The sequence below is a fragment of the Blastocystis hominis genome, assembly GCF_000151665.1.
Source record: "Blastocystis hominis, Singapore isolate B (sub-type 7) whole genome shotgun sequence assembly, scaffold_0".
In the NCBI taxonomy this organism is placed as follows: Eukaryota; class Bigyra; order Opalinata; family Blastocystidae; genus Blastocystis; species Blastocystis hominis.
The window spans coordinates 1,723,612-1,743,271 of record NW_013171815.1 but is presented as its reverse complement, the minus strand read 5'-3'; the positions used below and the strand labels follow the sequence as shown (position 1 = coordinate 1,743,271).

Genomic DNA, 19,660 nt, shown 5'->3' with positions numbered 1-19,660 from the left:
AAGCGAACGAAGAAGTGAATGAAGAAGTAATTGAAGAAGTAAATGAAAATGTGAATGAAGAAGTGAATGAAGAGATCAATGAAAATGTAAACGTAGAAGTAAATACTGAGGGAGATATCGAAATGCATAACGATGAAGTGGAGGATTCAAATTCACCAATTTCTGAAGAGGAAGCCCAGGAATCGACTCCTTCCGAACCTCCTTCACCAATCGACGAAACCGAATTGAATGAAATCGATGAATCTCCCATGACGGGCACTCCCTTCCCCGAACCACCCGTCATAGAGGAAGACCCAATTCCTGAAGAATACGAAGAAGAATACGACGAAGGAGAAAACCCCGATGCCTTCGAAGATTACGACGAAGAGAACGAGAATTATCACGAATCTTACGAAGATTACGACTATGAAAACGAGGATTACAGTCACTATGACGATGAAGATGACCTCTACAACTCCAATCATTTCGATGAATCCGAGGAAATGAAGATCATTAACGATGATCAACTGCGCTTTTCTGTCCAAATCGCGGAATTGCCCAGTTTGAACGACGTGAATTCCATTGATGTGTTCGTATTCATTCATTCGTCGCCTTTCTCCTGTAGAAAAAAGTCATCGACCCTCTCTACCATTCCCAAATCACGTTCCGAAACGCCCATCCCCTCACATTCCGCGATTATCTCCACTCGAAGCAGCATTACCACCCCGACGCCTTCTCCGTTTCCACTCATTTCTCGGATATCGACGTATTTTCCCCTTCGAATCCCATTTTCTAGGCGCTCAACATGGCGTTCGTGAACCTCGTGGGCCTTCTCCTCAGTCCGTTCAAGCTCTTCTTCGACTTCCTTCGCTACTCCGCGAGTTTCTCTTTTCATTTTCCTCCATTCCAGTCCAAAAACCTTCCGAACCCCACTTCGCGCATCTCCAATCGCTCTCTCGCTTCATGAACATGCCTCCCAACTCCTCCATCGCTCACATCTCCCAGGTGGCTCTCCACACGCCCGACCTCTTCTATCACTATTTCTTCGTCTCTGCCGCCAACCGGCCCGCCAGCGCCGAAACTCGTTTCCTCCTCAAAATGATCCGCGAAGTCGCGGACCGACAAGCGATTCTGAGCCAAATCAAAGAGAGGCTGGAAGGGAATAACGCGTATTCGCCCACGGTGAAGTGTCTGCTCAATCAGAAAGACAAATGCACGATGTCTCACTTCGGTCAGTATGACTACTCGATTTGCATTCTGGGAGAAGCGAAACAGGGAAGCGTGCGATTGGGAACGTGGAAGATCGACTCTTCGAGGGATTATGCTGCGAATCGAACCGTCGAGTATATCGGCGGGCAATCCTGCTGGAATGGGATTGAGAGACGTCTGATTGTGGAGTTTGAATGCGGAGACAAGGAGGAGATTGTGAATGTGGTGGAGCCTTCGACATGCAGATACAAGGCGGTTATGAAGAGTCCCTGCTTCTGTACGGATGACGTGGTGGAAACAATTCGCAACAAGATGAAGTGATTGCTGCTCTGTATGGTGTTTTAATCGATTTTGGATTGTTTGTTGACCGAAATTGTGGAATTCCAATTTTCTGAGCAATCCTGAAATCGCTCAACTCCACTAGTTTTATTCCTTTAGAATTGTTTTCTGGTTTTCAAATAATAGCAGAAGAAAATGGATAGTTCTGTGACATTGAACTCTGCTAAACTAACAAAAGAACGTATTTGCTTCCAAATATGCGTTTACGATAGAAATTCGAGCTCAGCAAGAAGCCAATAAAGGTTTGAGTCAAGAGGAAAAGCAAGCCCTGCGTCGAGCAAAAAAAGCCGCCAAGAAAGGCAAGCAAGTGCAAAACGAAACTGTTCCCGAAGTGGCTGCTGAGCCTGCAAATCCTGGAACCGCCGTTCCGAATGATAATCCCACTGTTTCAGTTCCAAACGAAACTCCTGCGGTAGCGTCAGCTCCTGCTAAGTTAACAAAAGAAGGTAAGGAATCGATGACTTGAACTACCTAACAGAAATTCGAGCGCAGCAAGAAGCAAATAAAGGTTTGAGTCAAGAAGAGAAGCAGGCTCTGCGTCGAGCGAAGAAGGCGGCGAAGAAAGGCAAGCAAGCCCCTAATGAAGAGTCTGCTGCGTCTGCCACTCCTGCAGCAGCCATTCCAAGCAGCGAGGCGCCTGCAGCAGCCGCCCCTTCCTCGCCAGCCTTGACCAAAGAAGGTAGCTCCGTGCCTGCTCTGCTTCTCCTTAGCGATCCGCGCTCAGCAAGAAGCGAACAAAAACCTCAGCCAAGAAGAGAAGCAAGCGCTGCGTCGCGCCAAGAAGGCCGCCAAGAAAGGCCCCTCTCCCTCCTCTCCGCCAGGTACGTCCCCTCTCCCCCTTCAACCCCAGCGCCCTCCTCCAATCCCCAGTCCCAACCCTCCTCCAATCCCCAGTCCCAACCCTCCTCCAAGCCCAAACCCCAACCCTCCTCCAAGCCCAAACCCCAGTCCCAGTCCCAGTCCCAACCCTCCACGTCCGCTCCTCCCTCCGAAGACCAGCTCGTGGTAGTTTCCACGTTTCCCTGTTCCCCAGAGCCACCTTTTCTCCGTGCACGGGCTCTCTTCTTCTTCTTCTTCTTCGTCCTCGCTGCCGCAGCACTTCGCTTCCTTCGATCCGCTCGCGTCCTCGCCGCGCGGCCTCCATCCCTGCTTCGTCCAGCTCGCTCTCCTCATGAGCAACCGCGAGATCACCGGGGCTTCGCGCCGCGCCGACGCGCTGCTCGCCGCCTTCCAGCGCTTCATCGACGATTTCCCCACCGCGCTCCCGGCCTCCGCCGCGTCCTCGGGCTCCCCCGCGGGACTGCGGACCGAAGCCGAGGCGCGGAGCTACCCGATGCTGCTGAGCAAGTCGCTGTCGCAGCAGTACGCGTCGATCTGCGCGGTGCGCGCGCCGTCGGTTCCGATGAAGCGGGTTTACGAAGAAATCCACGAAATGATCAACGCGATCGACCTCGGAATCGACCCCGTGCGCGCCAAGGAGCAGATCCAGAGGAAGGTGAACGATCTGAAGAACGTGAGGGAGGGGAGAGGGGTTCATTGTAGGGGCTGCGGAGGAATAAGGAGGGCGTCGTGAAGCATCTCATGGACATGATCGACCAGGATGACGTGATTGTGACGTTTGGGGAGTCTTCGCGCATTACGGAGGCGTTGGTGAACGTCGCGGCCATGTGGAAGGGACGCAAAGCTCCATTCCGCGTAATCGTCATCGGAAGCCGTCCGAAAAAGAGCAATGAAAACATGCTGCGAAGACTCGTCAGAGAGAGCGTTCCCTGCACGCTAGCTCCGCTTAATGCCCTGCCCTATGTCATGGAGGTACGTTTGCTCTGGTTTTCGCATGTATAGAGTGCCACGAAGGCGTTTATCTCTGCTACAGCGATGCTGATCAATGGATCAGCGATTGCCGATATTGGGACTGTTTTGGACATATGACCCCTATTAGAATTAGGCCGTCGTGGCTTCGGCGTGCAAAACATACAACATTCCGCTGATCGTCGTGGCCGATACGATGAAATTCTCGCGCGATGTGGAGCTGGACAGCATTTCGAAGAATGAGATCAATGATCCGAATTCGTTCCGACCTGCTTCGCTTGCCGCGATTTCCTCGCATTCGTCGATGTACTCCGACGAGAAGTGGATTTTGGAGGGATTTGAGAAGATCGAGAAGTAAGGGATGGTTGTGGATGCGAAGTAGTTTGCAACTTATCAATTTATCGTATGACTTGGTGCCTGCGAACCTGATTTCGGCGATTGTGATGCAGACTTCTGTGATTCCTGCTACGAGTGTGCCTTCCATTTTGCGAGAGCGGGATATTGTTAAATTGCAATAAAAATTATGATGTTTATGGTTGATAGATTTATAATTGAACGAATAAAAGTGCTTGTTTGTTTTGAGAAAAGAGCGGAGAGTTGAAAGTTATTTTTTTGTCGATTGTGAAATGGAAGGTACGGCCAATTAAATGTATGCAATCTATAGAAGAACCTCAGGCTACCAAAACAGAGCAATCGATGGAAGAAGAGTCGTATATGCAGCTCAACTACAAGGACATGAAAAAATGGTACAACGACAACAAAGAGTTGAAGGAAAAGTATTGACATGAATTTCTTTCTCAAAACCCAGATATGGCCGTTTTCCCATGTTCTGGCAGGATTTGGCGGAATGGGACCACTGGAGCGACTTTAAAAAGATATATATGAAGGAAAAAGAGAAGAAGGACCTCAAAGAGGAGCGTCGTAAGAAACGTGAAAGCCGTTGGGGCAAAGCCGAGGGCCGCACGGCTTCCTCCCGCTGGGAGAACGACGAGCGAGAAATCGACCCCGGCCTCCCCGTAGCGGTCGCAGCCTCGGTCATCTCGATCGAGGAGCTGCAGATCATCCAATTCCGCATGCGAATGCAGGAGCTGACCGATAAAATCGAAACGGTGGAAGCAGACGCCGCTCGCATCTCGAACGATCCCAATCGTTCCCCGTCGCCTCCTCCCGAGTACGACAAGGTTGGAAACCGTACGAACACGCGAGCGCAGCGAATGCGCGTGGAGTACGAGAAGCAGCGCGGCGAGATCATGGATGAAGTGGTGAAGCTGAACCCGATTTTGAAGGCAATCCAGCCGAAAGCGCACTGCCAAGTGAAGATCTACTTCCCTATCAAAGATTACCCGGGCTACAACTTCCTGGGGTTAATCATCGGACCGCGTGGGTCGACGCACCGGCAACTGGAGCAGCAGACGCACTGCAAGATCGTAATCCGCGGGCGTGGCACGGGGCGAGAAGGGAAAAGCAACTACGAGCTCATCGCGCAGGATGATGATCCGCATGTGATGATCACGGGAGACAACGAAGACGACGTGGCGGAAGCGGAGCGAATCATCAACGAACTGCTGCAGCCGCTGGACGACGACAAGAACATCCACAAACAGAAGCAAATGAAGCAGCTAGCGGAGCTGAACGGATTACACGAAATGAACGCGCGATGTCCGTACTGCGGCATGACCGGGCACGATCAATTCAAATGTCCGAACCGTCCGAGTAGGCAGAAGCGAGGCAGCGTTATGGATAGTGGAGTTCGGGAATCAGGACATCCGATGTGAGATCTGCGGAGATGCCGGGCATATCGCGAGGGATTGTCCGAATCGGAATGATAAGAGGCGGCTGGAGGAGCATCGCCGCATGAACGATGAGTACACGTCGTTCATGAGCGATTTGGAATCGGGACGCGTGCTCGGTAGGGAAGCGGGGGAATTGCGATTTGTAGGAAATGGAAATCAGCAGCAGCAGCAACAACAACAGCAGCAGCAGCAACAACAGTGGCAGCAGCCGATGAATTATTATGGATATGGACAACCGATGTATGGGAATATGTACGGACAGCAGTGGATGCAGGGAGGTTATTGAGAGTAGTGGGGCGTTGGAGTGTTGGCTTGTTTGTTTTGAGATTTTCGGAAACCGCGGTTCTTTGCAGACTTCTTTCTTTCTTTCAAATTGTGTAACTTAAGAGGCGTTTCTTTGATTATTCTCTATGGATATACTATTTGGATTCGTTGGAAAGGAGTGCAGTTCTCTTTGGCGGACTTAGGCGTAGTTTCACTCTTATCAGTTGCAGTAGCAGTGTTCAACCTAGCATTGTTGCGCTGACACAGACAGAAGATAAGGTGCGCATGAGCCGAATGGTTTGTCATTTTTAGATTCTGGAAGTGAGTTCTACAAAGCTTCTTGGATGCTCGGGAGAGAATGGAGATAGAAAGCAATTAGGAGAGTATCTGCTCGCCAACTTTAACCTGTACAAATTTCGGAATGAACGCGAAACTGATATGGATGCTACTGCTCACTCTTTCCGCAACACTGTAGGCATCCATCGAATCCAATTACCCAAAGGTCGCTTACTATCTTCGTCGTCAACCCTATCAGGTAAACTTTATATTGGGCGGAGTGGACGACGATGTTCCTTCGATATATTACCTTGATTATTTGGGCACATTACAGAAGATGAATTACGCGAGTCACGGATATCCTTCCTACATTCTCCTTGCTCTATTTGATCGTCTTTGGAAGGTTCTCCTCTATTTGGCTTGGTGATGTGTAGAAAGATATGACCAGAGAGGAAGCATTGGAATTGTGCAATCGTTGCCAGGAGGAGATGAAAGGGCGGTTCCCGATGAACGAGCATCACTACGTCACAAAGATTGTATCGAAAAATGGAATTGAAACATTTAAGAATTATGCTTGTTTGTTGAAAAAAACCATTTAAAAAAACGTCAGGAAATATGCACTTGGTATAAATGTGCATTCTCAAGGATGGAAACAGAAGCCAAGATAGCTCAGTTGGGAGAGCGTATGACTGAAGATCATAAGGTCAGGTGTTCGATCCACCTTCTCGGCGCTTTTTTCTTTGGACGAGGGGGATCGAGAATAATAGTTATAGGCGTTTTTAGAAACGAGAAGGATAAATAGATGGGATGGAAAAAGGTTTGATATGGAGTGTTGATAGTCATAAGATTGGGGATGGAGCACAAGAAATACCGCTTTTTTGTATATATTGCTTGTTTTCTCAAAGAAACACAAATAGAATATGAGCTCTGTGTATTCTAGACAAACGATATTATCTCCTTATTATCTCAAGATCAATAGCGAGGCGTTTGATGTGGGGAATAGGAATTGGGTGGTGAGTCGTAGTTTTATTACGATGAAAATTCAAACATTCTCGTCCACGTACACAAAGAGCAGCCAATGTATTATTTTGAGGAGATCGGGCTGATTGTTGTAGAATGTTCTTTCAGACACTGAGCGATTTGACATTGCTTCCTGTGAAGCTGTCGACCCCAATTACCTTCATTCCTCAGGGACCTATTCTCTCCGTAAGTTTTTCCAATGACCGTCGCTTTATTTCGATTGTTCGCAGCCCCAATTTGGTTGAAATCTACAACCTCGTCGATCCGAAGTAGGGTTGTCTCCATTTTGCGAGCTGTAGACATAATTGCGTGAAGATCACGACCAAATCAAAGGAATCCATCATTCCGAACGGCACCGTGTGGATCCACACTCGAGGGGAGGTGAAAAAGCAGAAGGTGTACTGTCCCATTTTGGTGGTGGCAACCAACAAGTCGCTGACCTTCTACGAAGTCTCGGTGAAGTCCTTTTACCTGGTTTCTCTCTCTTCCTCCCTCCCCTCACCCCCAGATCAAGAGCATCAAGCTGAACGTCTCGCAGCTGTGGTGCAATCACCTCAACCAGCTGGTCATCGCTTCGGAGACGGGAAGCGGCCGCGTTTACGTCTACACCGTCCGCGAGCTGGTCGTTACGGTCCTCTTTCGACTCCCTCTTGACGCCAGAGACTCCAGTCCTTGTCGCTGAACATCGCTCCCGACCACACGACCACGATGGTTTCCACGTTTTATCGCGCGACGTATCTGATCCAGTACTGCCAGCAGCGCGGGTTTCTGTACGTTTTCGCGTTCAGCAATCGCGAGAACGAGTTCAAGTACTACAACACCGTCGCTCTGTGCGCCTCGTTTCGTTTCCCTGACCATCGTAGGCCGCAGACGGGTCCCGCGGTTCTGTCGACGAGCGATAACCTGCTGATGGTGCACTACAAAGTGTCGCAAGTGTCGTTCTGCGTGGACATCGCGGACGTTCCGTTCGACGCGGCGAGCAACATGTCGCTCCCCGCGGTGACGAAGAACGCGGTGTCGAAGCTGGAGCTGATCCTCTCCTCGAACGAGGTGTACCAGAAGGCGGAGATCCAGAAGGCGATCGAGGACCCGTCGTTCCGCTTCATCGAAGAACCGTCGCTTCCCTACCGCAGCTACGAGGTCACGATTTCGAGCGCGTCGATCGGCTTGGAGCTGGAAAGCACGTTCTCGAGGTGGGCGTGGCGGGTCGACTCGACGGCAGATTGTTCATGAACGCGCTGGACGGCCGCGTGCACGGCTGTCTGGACAGCTCCGCGTTCGTGAAGGGCTACACGGACACGATCAGTCCGATGCTGCGCTCCCAGGTGGAGGTCGGATCGTACATCACCCACATCAACGACCATTTCGTCGTCGGAAACACCTTCGCCTCCGTCCTGCAGCTGCTCCGTGAGGAGAAACGCCCGCTGCGGATTCGGTTCGAGCAGGGCCGCGCGGCGGACGATCCGTATGCGTATCATGGAGAGCTTCCCGTGACGGCGGTGAGCGAAGTGAGCGAGGTGGAGCGGCTGAGCGAGTCGCTGTATGACGAGGGCATTCACTATCTGCCGAACAACGTGATGATCGATTCGAACCACCACGCGATGCTGGTGATGCGGCTGCTTCTCACCATGCGGTCCGTCTCCACCATCGACAATGTCCGCTTCCTGCTGCGGCGCCGATCGGTGGTTCCGATGTACGTCAACGGCGAGTGGGTCGTCGAGAAGCAGCCCATCAGCGCCTACCCGCGGCAGCTTCTTCTGGAGCTGCTGGTGCAGACGATTCCGCAGGTGCTGCAGCAGAACCAGCTCGTCGATTTGTTCAACGTTCTCAACGCGGTAGGCGCGAAAAGAAAGAAAAGGATGATCGGTAGGACTACGCGTCGCTGCTTCACCGCGCGGAGAGCATCAAGGAGCTCGCTGCCTACGTGGAGGCGACGGCGAAGGACGGCAGCACGCGCGAGCTGAACGGGAACATCGCGGTGACGCAGTCGGAGTTTTTGGAGAAGGTGCTGCGCGCGCTGCAGCCGAGCATGACGCAGGCGAGCTATCTCTCCGTGGTGCTGAGCTACGTGCAGTCGCTGCTGCACCTCAACGTGCCCATCTCCGCCGAGCTGTTTGCATTTGGATGGCGACTCACGCACAGGTCAAGTCATCTTCACCAGCACATTCTCGATACCGCGGGGCCCAAAACCACGTCCCTTCTCTACTATCTGCACAGCACGGGCATCCTCAAGCACGACGTCGCCAGCGCGAAGCGGCAGCTGCTGCAGGAAGGCGCGATCTCCACGCAGCTGGCGCTGAGCACGCTGCGCGAAGCCAACGACTTCGAGACGCTGCTCAACTACTACAACAGCAAGCAGGACGTGGGGCTTTGGAGGCGGAGTGAGGCGTAGCTGGACATGCTGCTGCTGGTGCTGGGAAAGAACGCGAAGACGATGAAGGAGGGACTGAACATGTGGATTCTGACGGCGATTCGATTGGCCACCTCGCTCTACGACGACACAGAGAAGCTGCAGCCGCTGTATAGCACTTATGATTTCATTCTGCATTTCGCACCGGTAGGAGAGAGGGAGGGAAGCAAGCGCGTAGGATCTGCTGAAGGATGTAAAATATCCGGATCGGATGGGCGGATTGCTGGAGTTTGGAGAGAGCAAGGAGGGGGATGGACTGCCTAGCAAGGGGGATTCGTTGAAGCAGATTCTTCAGACGGTCAAGGAAACTGTCATTCGACTGGCTTTTGTGTGGATTGTTTGTTCGAGATAGCAGTGGATAGTGGAGAAGGAATAAGGATCTTGAGAAGGGAGAATAATCGAAACTTTATTCTTTGTGATCGCGTAAAAATGTTCAATCTCAAAGCCTCCTCTTCTAGAAATGCCGATCTTCACAACAAAGCATGAATAAAACAAACAACACAAAGTCGGTATTGATAAATACCAGCAGCTACTTTATGCAGACTCGCCACGGAACTTGGTCACAGCTTTCGTACCCTCGGAAATGGCATGCTTCGCCAACTCTCCAGGAAGAATCAGACGAACAGCGGTCTGAATCTCTCGAGTACCCACAGTGCTCTTGTGATTGACACGAGCCAGATGGCCAGCCTCCGTCACGATTCTCTCGAAAATATCAGAAACGAAGGAATTCATCACAGCCATTCCCTTCTTCGAGATTCCGCGCTTAGGATGCACCTGCTTCAAAACCTTGTAAATGTAGGTAGCATAAGAATCGACCTTGGTCATCTTGCGGGCCTTCTTCTTATCGTCTCCCTGAACTTCAGTCGTAGGCTTCGTATTTTCGTTATCAGACATGGTTATGATATATAAGAGATATTAAAAATTAAATATATAATACAAATTTATGATATTTGGAGAGTTGAACAAAATAATCCTAGCTGTCATCTGATTGGTTAAACACGATATAGCTGATTTTTGTTTACCCAATAATACGCGACCATTGTTTCTGATTGGTAAAACAAAACTCTGATAGAAGGAATATGTTTATCTTCTCTCAGATATTTCTTCATTTTTGAAATTCTACACTTGATATAAACATGTCTGGAAAAGGTAAAGGAGGCCGTGGAAATATTGAAGGAAAGACGATGAGTCGTTCTGCTCGTGCTGGAATTACGTTCCCTGTGGGTCGTATGGCTCGTTACATGAGAGATATGAGAGTGGCTGATCGTATTGGTGCTGGAGCTCCCGTGTACTTGGCTGCTGTGATTGAGTATTTGACTGCTGAAATTCTGGAGTTGGCTGGAAACGCTGCTCAGGATAGCAAGAAGAACCGTGTGGTTCCCCGCCACATTCAGTTGGCTGTGCGCAATGATGAAGAGTTGAACACGCTGTTCGGCAACGTGACGATTGCTTCTGGAGGTGTGATTCCGTTCGTGCACTCGGAGCTGCTTCCCGATAAGAAGGAGGACGAGGAGGACGATAGTGAGGAGAAGGAGGATAAGGAGGACGCTGAATAAAGTAAACTAGTTTTTGTGAAAACTGTGCTACAAGGTTTGTTGAACAAACAACGAAATTACTCCCACTCGTCCCAATCATCACTCAACTACGATCAAAAACTCAAATAACAGAGAATACATTCATTTTCTCTACTTCGCCAATGTCAACATCGGCTATTGCTTCTTCGAGTGCAGCCAGTTCTAGAATAGCACACAACAACCAAACTCACCCTCACCCTCGATGGGATTTTGCTCGCTTCCCACATCCGACCATCCTTCCTTTAAGGCTTCCATTTCCTCTATTCATCATATGCTGATTCCTACGATACGGCTTGCCGTTTGATCAATGCTTGGTTCACTTTCTTCCTTTGTACTATTATCAGGTGCAGGTACAGATGTAGACCCAGACGCAGAAGCAGGTGCAGACGCAGATGTAGATGTAGATGCTTGGATAGACGTAGGTACGACTTCTATTCTTAATAATACGCAACAACTCACGTTCTGCTTTTTTATATCCATTTTTCTCCAAGTGATAAAAGTAGTTATTCCAGAAAGATGTATCTGAAACGACACTAGGCACTAGGCGACGATACATAACTTGAATAATCGGATGATCCTTTATCAGAGTCGTTTTCAGGCTATGGATGTACACAATATCTCTCTGAGAAAGCCACTTGGAAAAATCCTCGGCTTCCTCTTCCGAAATCGTGGTATATGTTGATTCTGTGGTGTGTAATACACGCAACAACTCCTCCTTTTCGTCCATTCTTTTCATGATGTCAATTTGAAAACATTACTCAGAATCAGGCGTAGCAACCTCTTCCTTTTCCTCTTCAAAAACTTCATTGATGATCGTTTTCGCATTATTTAGAGTTGAACTCAAGAAGCCCCCTAAACGGCTCGATATACTTTGATCCGGTTTGCTTTCCTCTTGAGAATGATCTAGACTTTAATATCTCTGTCAACACCCACTTTCAGGTACTGATTCTTTTACATAAGTATACAATTCATTTGCTCCTTCACTCACGGTGTTCTTTATTTCGTTGATGTCATTTCGGATACTATTGAAGAATGAACTCCAATAGGTCCCCACTACAGAATCATCAAGTGATTGGAGCATACATGAAGAATTGGTCTCAGTCATGATATAGATATACTCTATACTCTATCAAAAAGGAAATCTTCTTTCCCAAGAACTTTGGAATTCCAGAATTTCCAATTCCTTTTCCTTTTCAAACAAACAAACAAACAATTCACGCATTAAGACTCGTTGCGAAACTCCTCCAAACACTCTGCCTTCTCCGCCTTCGTCGCTCCCTTCACTGTTAGAATCGTGACCAAATCGTCCTCCGTTGCATCCGGCATTCTACACTCCTCATTCCCTTCACTCTCCTACATATTGTGAATGGAGGCTACTAGATAGCTCACCGGCGTGCCCAGCAACTTCAACATGCTATCCGCCTTCTCCACTGCGCGATTCACAAACTTGTTATATCTGGAATTCACAAAATCGGGGCTATTTTTACGTGGGAGGAATCACATATTTGAACTCGTCGGTTTCGTTCTGTCCAACAATCGGAAGTTTCAAGAAGAGTGTTTTAAGCGAGTGCAGATCGAGGAGCATTTGCTGCGCGCTCATTTCGTTCACGTGCTTGCATCGGCTCACACAGTCCAAGAAACGAGGCAGGAACTGCATCGCCATGCGATCACAGAAGTTTCGGAAGTAAATCCGAGAGAGCAGGTTCCGAATATTCGGATATTCGTTGCACAGCGTCGTGGAAATCGTGGAAACATACCCTAGATTCGATCGAATTCGCTGGTTCTACCGCTCTGATCGCCGATGTTGTCGAAGGTGGCCCAATTAATGCTGGTCATTCCGTAGAGCACGTTCTCGACCTTCGCGTATTCTCCGCTGACCAACGTTTTGATTCCCAGGCTCACCGTGTTGTAATACGCGTCCAGCAGGTCGCTCTGCAGATCGATCGACTCGCGGACCTTCGCTTCGGCCAGATTTCGCGCCATCTGCTCGAGCTGCGGAATCATCTCGGCGATGTACGCCGCTGTGTTGATGCTGCGTGTGAGATCCAAGGGACAGAGCCTACCAATAGCAGACATAATCGCGGTCCGTGTCCTTCTTGAATTTCACGCAGTCGTCGCCGAAGCTATCGCGACTCTTCGAGTGCGGCAGCTTGTCTTCCAGCGCTTTCTGGTATCCGCCCAGCGTCGATTTCACCTCGCTACGCCTCACTCCCTTTTCCTTTGTCCCCACCTCACCAGACTCACCAAGGTCTCGCCCATGCTCATCGTCGCACACCGCGAGATCGTTTCTTTCAGGTACTGGAACAGCTTCACCGCGCCCTGCAGGACCGGCAAGTCGCCTCCCGTCGCCAGTTCATCGCCCTTCGACAGCCGCGCCAGCAACCGATCGAAGTTCTGCTTCTCGCTGCTCACGAAGGCCGCGAGATACGGGTCGAAGATGTTCGAAATGAAGCCCAGAAAGCAGGGCAGCGCGTCCTATCGTTCAATCCACTCCCCGTTTCGACCAGCGGATCGCTGTACGTCTTTCCCTCCGCCTCCACGCGCTCTTTCTCCGCTGCTTTCTGCGCCTCGCGCTCTTCCTGCCGCTCAGAACTCCCATCCACCTCTACTCGCTTTCGGAGACGCTCGTAGCGGAGCCGAATCCCCGCGGGACTCTGGCTATCCACGATCTGCCCCTCCTCGTCCAGCTCGTACGGGAAATTCTCCGGCGGCACGTTCTTTATGCCCAGATCCATCTTCAGCACCAGCTCCTATTTTGATTAGCGTCCAAAGTCAAGCCAAACTCGCTCGAACTGCATCGTGGTTCGCAGCGCGTTGACCAGCAGCGGCACGTCCACCATTTCGGGCGTTTCGAAGCGTTTCAGCACCGTTTCCACGTGCTCTTTGGTCTTCTCGCAGAACGCTTGGAGAAGGTGCGCATCCACGTGCCAATTGAACGGGAAGAGACATTGGTACTTGGCCTCATAGCTACCCGTGAGCTCTCCGTTTCTCCGTTACTCCGAGAGCGTCTTCCAGAACCAATGGAAGCGTCGCTCCATCTGATCCAGCCCTTCTCCGGCACTTCCCGGCATGAACAGCGCGTCGTAGTTCTTCAGCTGGTTCACGCAGAACGACTGGATCAAGCGGCCTCGCGTCTCTTCGCCCATCGCGTTGATCACATAGCAAGCGGCTTGCAGTCGTCCGCGAGTCACGAGCTGGTCATCAAATCCGGCTTCCTGCTTCTCCATCTCTTCCAGCATGTCTTCGGTGATCGGCTGGTTGGATCCCTCTTCGAACGTGTACACCAAGTCCTCCACTTGGTCGAAATCGCCGAAGATCAGCGAGCAGAATGAGTCGCGCAGCGTCTGCACGCGCTGCAGCAGCGCAGCGATCTACACATCGAAGGGGAGAATCGCTCCGACACTTTCGATCTCGTGGTATTTCTCGAAGAACGAGCTCAGCTGGAGAACGGCTCCTAGGCTGCGCGAGGCCTTGATGTACTGATGCGTGCCTTGGATTTCTTCGGCAGCGTCCAGAGAGGAGACAAACCTGCATGAGAGGGAGAGAGGAAGGAGAAGTACATTTGCAATCGAGCCAAGGCGTTGAGACTCTCGGTCAGATTTCGCTTGGCCGCGTCTAGCTTGGAGATGTTTCTAAAATAAAATGAATAAATCAAACGAAATAGCATACTTGCAAATCACCTGGACCAGCTCTTCCGAATGCGCCGCCTTTTCTTTGATTTCGATGATACGAGCAAACAGGTCGTTAATCGTCTGCTTCGCTTCCTCAATATCGTCCTCTGCAGAGCGACCAACCTGCGATTGATCTCTCACCTAAGCAATCAAACGACTCGCCAAGAGGAACCGTTTGCATAATTTGCTCTTCCAATGTGTTGATTTGTTCTTTGAGCTCTGAGGAATATGTGTTAATTCGAGACATTGCTTCTTCATCAGGAAACTAGTCAAATAAGATCCACACAGAAAAACAAAAAAATACCTGAGAATTAATATAAACAACAGGATCAAAGTCAGGAGCATCCAAAGGATCGTCAGACTGAAGAATCTAAGATTGTAATCAAAATACTGTGATTAGTACGGTACTTAATGCCGCATCGACTTCAGGATCAAGAACCAGCGTGAAATCTTCTATTTCCTCGCTCATAAATGGAGATACTACAAATCGTTATTGCGAACAATAGATCAATCTACGTTTTTATTGAGAAAAATAGATCAATGAAATTGAGTAGAATACCCCATAATTCTGGAATCGTGAATCGCACATTACATTTGTTTAATTTATGAATTGTTTCGAATAGGGTATGACTTCAGTATGCATTCCCAGTGATTCGATACACAGTGGAACAGTAATGTTGCTGTGAGTCGATTGGATATTGCTGTTGAACATTCGCTACAGTGTATTTACCTATTTTGTATAGATTGCGTGTGTTTGTCGAAAAAAGCACAACAGCGACTGTATCATTATAGAGGTCGCATGTATTTCTTTGCTACTCTAATCCTAATGTGTCAATCATCATATTGAAATGACTGATATCATTCCAATAACGATTCTAGATCGAAGTTGAACTAATCCACTGCATAATGATATGATTTGAATCGCAATAATATCACTATCACTATCGTAAAATCATATAGTCAGCAAACAATACAGAGAATCTAATTCTTCTATTCGCAAAATAGAACATTGGATACAATAATTTGAGTACACTGAATTTAGGATCCAACGGGAATAAATTCCATCAAAGAATAGTGAACTGATGTAAAGTGTCAAACTTCTTTTTTTGGAAGTTGATATTTAGCTCTACACGACTTTTGCATTAATCGGAAAAGGTCAAAACTAACACTACAAACAGGAATACTCTAATTGTAACTTAGTCTGAAAGTCGACACATACAATTCATCTCATAAATAATCAGCATACAATGTACTTTTCAAAAAGGCAGCATAAGCAAATGAATCGAGTGTCTCTATAATCACAATAAAGTCTCTGGATAATTCTTGAGTTTTTTATAATAGCATATCATAAATAAGTAACGATAAACTGAAGAAAGGGATGGGTTTTGCTGGGAGTTTCATCATAGTTGTAACCGTTTTAATATCATTATTATTCATATGGAAAATATTACTTCTACAGCAATTGGCATTGACCTTGGGACGACGAACTCTTGCGTTGCAGTTTGGAAAAACGGACAGATTCAAATTGCACCTAGTGAGATGGGAACCCGAACTACTCCTTCTGTTGTGTCATTTACAGACAGTGAGAGAATCATTGGAGTAGCGGCAAAGAAACGTATGCGCTCAAACTATCAAAATACGGTATATGACACGAAGAGACTTATTGGTCATGCGTACAAAGATGCTGAAGTGCAGAGCGATATGAAAATGTGGCCGTTCAAGGTGACAGAAAGTGTGGAGGGAAAACCAGTGATTAATGTTATGTATAAGAAGGAAGCGAAGGTGTTCAGTCCTGAGCAGATTAGTGCAATGATTCTCGAGAAGATGAAGAAGCAAGCCGAAGCTTTTCTTGATGCTAAGGTAACAAGCGCTGTAATCACCGTTCCTGCGTACTTCAATGATAGCCAGAGACAGGCTACAAAGGACGCTGCAACAATTGCGGGTCTAAACGTCCTCCGTATTCTGAATGAACCCTCTGCCGCTGCCTTTGCTTATGTTTTTGAGAACCAGCACTCGGATAAAAACATTTTAATTTATGATCTTGGAGGTGGTACTTTTGATGTCTCCATTTTGGCTTTGAGAAATGGAAATTTTGAGGTGGTTTCATGCAATGGCGATAGTCATTTGGGAGGTGATGATTTTGACAATAACCTTGCCAAGTATGTAATGGACCAGTATTGCAAAGAGAAGGACGAGGATATTCGCTCGAATCGGCGATGGAAAGCTCGAGTGAAGGATGCTTGCGAGAACTGCAAGCAGGAGCTTTCCTTTGCGACTACCTCTCGCATTGAATTTGAGGAATATGATTTTGAGTGCACCATCAGTCGTTTTCTGTTCGAAGATCTGAATAGTGCCCTCTTTAAAAAGACGATTTCGATCGTGGACAAAACGCTGCGCGATGCAAGTCTCAGCAAGGACGCTATTCATGAAGTAGTGTTGGTCGGTGGCTCAACTCGAATTCCCAAGATTCAGGAACTGCTCTCGAATTGCTTCCCTCACAGCAAGGTCTGCAAGAGCATCAATCCCGACGAAGCTGTTGCCATGGGCGCTCTGATTATGGCACAGAAGCTGGACAAAGACCACGACTCAGCGGCAGAGCAGGTGTTCGATAAGATCGATATCTTGGATTGTACTCCCCTTTCTCTTGGAGTGGAAACTGTTGGGGGTGTGATGAGCGTGATGATTCCTCGGAATACTCGCATTCCGACCACTTTTACGGATGTGTACACGACTCCTACAGACAATCAGTCGACCGTAGAGATCAAGGTGTATCAGGGAGAGCGACTCTTAACGCGCGATAATTGTCTTCTAGGAAAGTTTACGATCTCGGATATTCCTCTGATGCGGGCCGACGAGCCGATCATTGAGATCACCTTCTACATCGATGAAAACAACATTTTAGATGTGTCTGCAGTGGAGAAGAGCAGTGGAAAGCAGAGCAAGATCCTCATCGACAACGCCAATACGAATCTATCGCAACAGCAAATCCAATCCATGATCGAAACAGCAGAGATGTTCCGGCAGGACGATGAGGAAAACGCGAAGAAACTGGGGTACATCAATGAGCTCGAGAACTTGGTGCGAAGAATCAGCTCCTTACTAGAAGAAAAAGAAGAGTCGCTTCCTGCGGATGCGAAGAAGAACTTCCAATTAAACTTGGATAAGTTGCAAGACTTCTTATATGCCTGCGGAAGTGCAGAGATGAACGATGTCATTGCCTGGATAAATGTCGCACGTCAGCAATATTCTCTTCTAACATCGTGCTAGTTATTATCTGTGTTTTTCGTAAAGGGAGTTAGTTATCTTCACGGATAGAATGCATGTTTGTTTTATACAGTTTGTTAAGATTAGGAGTGTGATACCGATTGCTATGAATCGTTCGAACGAGAGTTTCTAGAATGGAGATGAAAAGTCAAAAGGAATCGGTATTCCGCATTGTAGTTTGGTACTATTCACTCCATAGAACTAGAAATGGAGAATAGCTAGTGGAAGAAAAAATGGCGGAATAAGCAAGAGATATTTTATGATGCAAAAGATTGTTGATTATGTCAATTCTGCTATTAATGACTACAGTATTAATAGTTCCATCATTCGAGATATACAAGGATGTGTGAATCAAGAAATGAAAGTGGATGGCTGGATTTCAGTCACTTTGAGTAGTAGAGAATGTGTAGTATTGCATTTCGATAATAGAGTATTTATGAATCAAGGATTTGTGATGGGTGATGAGAAAGTGTTGAAAGTGTTTGGAAATCATCAAATTGGTGCTATTTCATATAATGAAGAATCCATTGGAGAAGGAATCGTGGATTTGGATCACGGAAGTCGATTTGAAGGATTGGTATTGACAGATAACAAGTTTGGAATTCCATTTGGATATGGTGAAATGTATGATGATGATGGATTCTTGGTGTACAAGGGCATAATGATCAATTGGAAACGATTTGGATATGGAACGAGTTATCATAATAATGGATGTATTGAGTATGAAGGATATTGGTGTGATGATAATCGATTTGGAAGAGGAAAAGTGTATGATCGATATGGTAAATTAGTGAATGAATGTGAATGGTATAATGGAATTGAATGTGATATTGATGAAAAATATGAAGGAGATGGAAGCAAGCCACTGAATATCGGAATCAAACATATGAAACTGACTAACTATGGTGTATTGGTTGATTGGGATGTTTCATTGTTGTATAATTTGGAATCAATCGAAATCGGTAATGATTGTTTTGAATCAGTGCAAACATTCAAAATCGACGGATTGAATCGATTGAAAACTATCAAAATCGGAATCAACTCATTTACTCAGAGTAAGAATTATTATGGAAATGATGAATTGAAATCATTCCACATATTGAATTGTGAATCACTGGAATCGATAGAAATCGGTGAATTCAGTTTCAGTGATTATGGAGGAGACTTTGAATTGAAGAATCTGCCACAATTACAATCCATTCAAATTGGTAAAATTAGTAGTGATTCATTCAATTTCTATTATAGTTCATTTGTGCTTCGAGGTATTGATTTCATGTAGAAAATGCATTATGCATAGATCTTCCAAATCTACAATCCATTACATTAGGTTATTGGACATTCTCTAAATCCCTATCAACAATAATGGAAAGTATTGAATGAATTTGATTGAAATGATTGATGTAGATCTTCCATCATTACAATCCATTCAACTCGGTTGGTTTGCACTCTTTGGAAAAGATGATCAATCCTGTTCATTGATAATGCGAAGTATGAATGAAGTGATTGGAAATGATTGATTCTAGATCTTCCAAATCTAACATCCATCAATTCTGAAGGATGGAGTTTGATTATTCCTCGTTCAGTGACATTGGAAAGTATTTTTAACATTGAATACTGATGTGCTATAGATATTCCGAATCTCCAAAATGTCAAACTGCCTTATTCAAATTGCTTTAATGAATAATACACAGGTATTACTTAATACTAAATTAGTAGTTTTTGTATTATTATTGATATGTTGGATTGTTTTTGTGATTCTCATTTTTTCATTTCTCTTTGTTTTATACTATTCAATATTGATGCATTTGAAACAGATATGATAAATGGGAAGCAAGTGGTGGTAGTAAAATCATGATTGATCACAAGTCCACTCTGACCAATGTGATTCATTGTTTGTTTGTTTGTTTGTTCATTCAGTTCTAACCAATTATTCCATTCTATCACTTCATAACATCTCTCTGAGTACTTCAATACAACCACAAGTACATAGAATTCAGCACATCCACCTCACCTCACCTCACCTCCTATAGGACATAATAACTAAATATATCG

At 47.0% G+C, this 19,660-nt stretch overlaps 8 protein-coding genes; 6 read left to right on the top strand and 2 right to left on the bottom strand.

Moving 5' to 3' along the window:
• Positions 1 to 564: 564 nt before the first annotated feature.
• Positions 565 to 1,365, top strand: GSBLH_T00000581001 (uncharacterized protein; the record flags this gene model as incomplete). XM_013038808.1 has 3 exons in its annotated part: positions 565 to 745; positions 776 to 860; positions 890 to 1,365. The coding sequence occupies 3 exons, from the start codon at positions 565 to 567 to the stop codon at positions 1,143 to 1,145; spliced, it is 522 nt and encodes a 173-aa protein (XP_012894262.1). The 3' UTR covers positions 1,146 to 1,365.
• A 1,333-nt stretch (positions 1,366 to 2,698) lies between these two features.
• GSBLH_T00006085001 (uncharacterized protein) lies at positions 2,699 to 3,854 on the top strand (the record flags this gene model as incomplete). The annotated part of the gene is made up of 5 exons (XM_013038807.1): positions 2,699 to 3,040; positions 3,070 to 3,339; positions 3,370 to 3,441; positions 3,473 to 3,690; positions 3,719 to 3,854. The coding sequence occupies 5 exons, from the start codon at positions 2,699 to 2,701 to the stop codon at positions 3,852 to 3,854; spliced, it is 1,038 nt and encodes a 345-aa protein (XP_012894261.1).
• Positions 3,855 to 3,987: 133 nt separating this feature from the next.
• GSBLH_T00000579001 (uncharacterized protein) lies at positions 3,988 to 5,438 on the top strand (the record flags this gene model as incomplete). XM_013038806.1 has 2 exons in its annotated part: positions 3,988 to 4,112; positions 4,145 to 5,438. 2 exons carry the CDS (start codon positions 3,988 to 3,990, stop codon positions 5,109 to 5,111), a joined length of 1,092 nt encoding a protein of 363 aa, XP_012894260.1. The 3' UTR covers positions 5,112 to 5,438.
• A 393-nt stretch (positions 5,439 to 5,831) lies between these two features.
• GSBLH_T00000578001 (uncharacterized protein) lies at positions 5,832 to 6,268 on the top strand (the record flags this gene model as incomplete). Its single annotated transcript, XM_013038805.1, has 3 exons — positions 5,832 to 5,864; positions 5,896 to 6,072; positions 6,104 to 6,268. The coding sequence occupies 3 exons, from the start codon at positions 5,832 to 5,834 to the stop codon at positions 6,266 to 6,268; spliced, it is 375 nt and encodes a 124-aa protein (XP_012894259.1).
• A 3,333-nt stretch (positions 6,269 to 9,601) lies between these two features.
• Positions 9,602 to 9,993, bottom strand: GSBLH_T00000577001 (uncharacterized protein; the record flags this gene model as incomplete). XM_013038804.1 has 1 exon in its annotated part: positions 9,602 to 9,993. The coding sequence occupies one exon, from the start codon at positions 9,991 to 9,993 to the stop codon at positions 9,634 to 9,636; it is 360 nt and encodes a 119-aa protein (XP_012894258.1). The 3' UTR covers positions 9,602 to 9,633.
• Positions 9,994 to 10,208: 215 nt separating this feature from the next.
• GSBLH_T00000576001 (uncharacterized protein) lies at positions 10,209 to 10,685 on the top strand. XM_013038803.1 has 2 exons: positions 10,209 to 10,248; positions 10,281 to 10,685. The coding sequence occupies exon 2, from the start codon at positions 10,284 to 10,286 to the stop codon at positions 10,653 to 10,655; it is 372 nt and encodes a 123-aa protein (XP_012894257.1). The 5' UTR covers positions 10,209 to 10,248; positions 10,281 to 10,283; the 3' UTR covers positions 10,656 to 10,685.
• Positions 10,686 to 13,081: 2,396 nt separating this feature from the next.
• Positions 13,082 to 14,591, bottom strand: GSBLH_T00000575001 (uncharacterized protein; the record flags this gene model as incomplete). The annotated part of the gene is made up of 7 exons (XM_013038802.1): positions 13,082 to 13,423; positions 13,457 to 13,640; positions 13,671 to 14,044; positions 14,075 to 14,201; positions 14,234 to 14,305; positions 14,343 to 14,485; positions 14,517 to 14,591. 7 exons carry the CDS (start codon positions 14,589 to 14,591, stop codon positions 13,082 to 13,084), a joined length of 1,317 nt encoding a protein of 438 aa, XP_012894256.1.
• A 1,190-nt stretch (positions 14,592 to 15,781) lies between these two features.
• Positions 15,782 to 17,661, top strand: GSBLH_T00000574001 (uncharacterized protein; the record flags this gene model as incomplete). XM_013038801.1 has 1 exon in its annotated part: positions 15,782 to 17,661. One exon carries the CDS (start codon positions 15,782 to 15,784, stop codon positions 17,609 to 17,611), a length of 1,830 nt encoding a protein of 609 aa, XP_012894255.1. The 3' UTR covers positions 17,612 to 17,661.
• Between the last annotated feature and the right edge of the window lie 1,999 nt (positions 17,662 to 19,660).

Bases quoted from the DNA above. Each gene is read 5' to 3' on its own strand.
- GSBLH_T00000576001 (XM_013038803.1), top strand. From the start codon at position 10,284: ATGAGTCGTTCTGCTCGTGCTGGAATTACGTTCCCTGTGGGTCGTATG.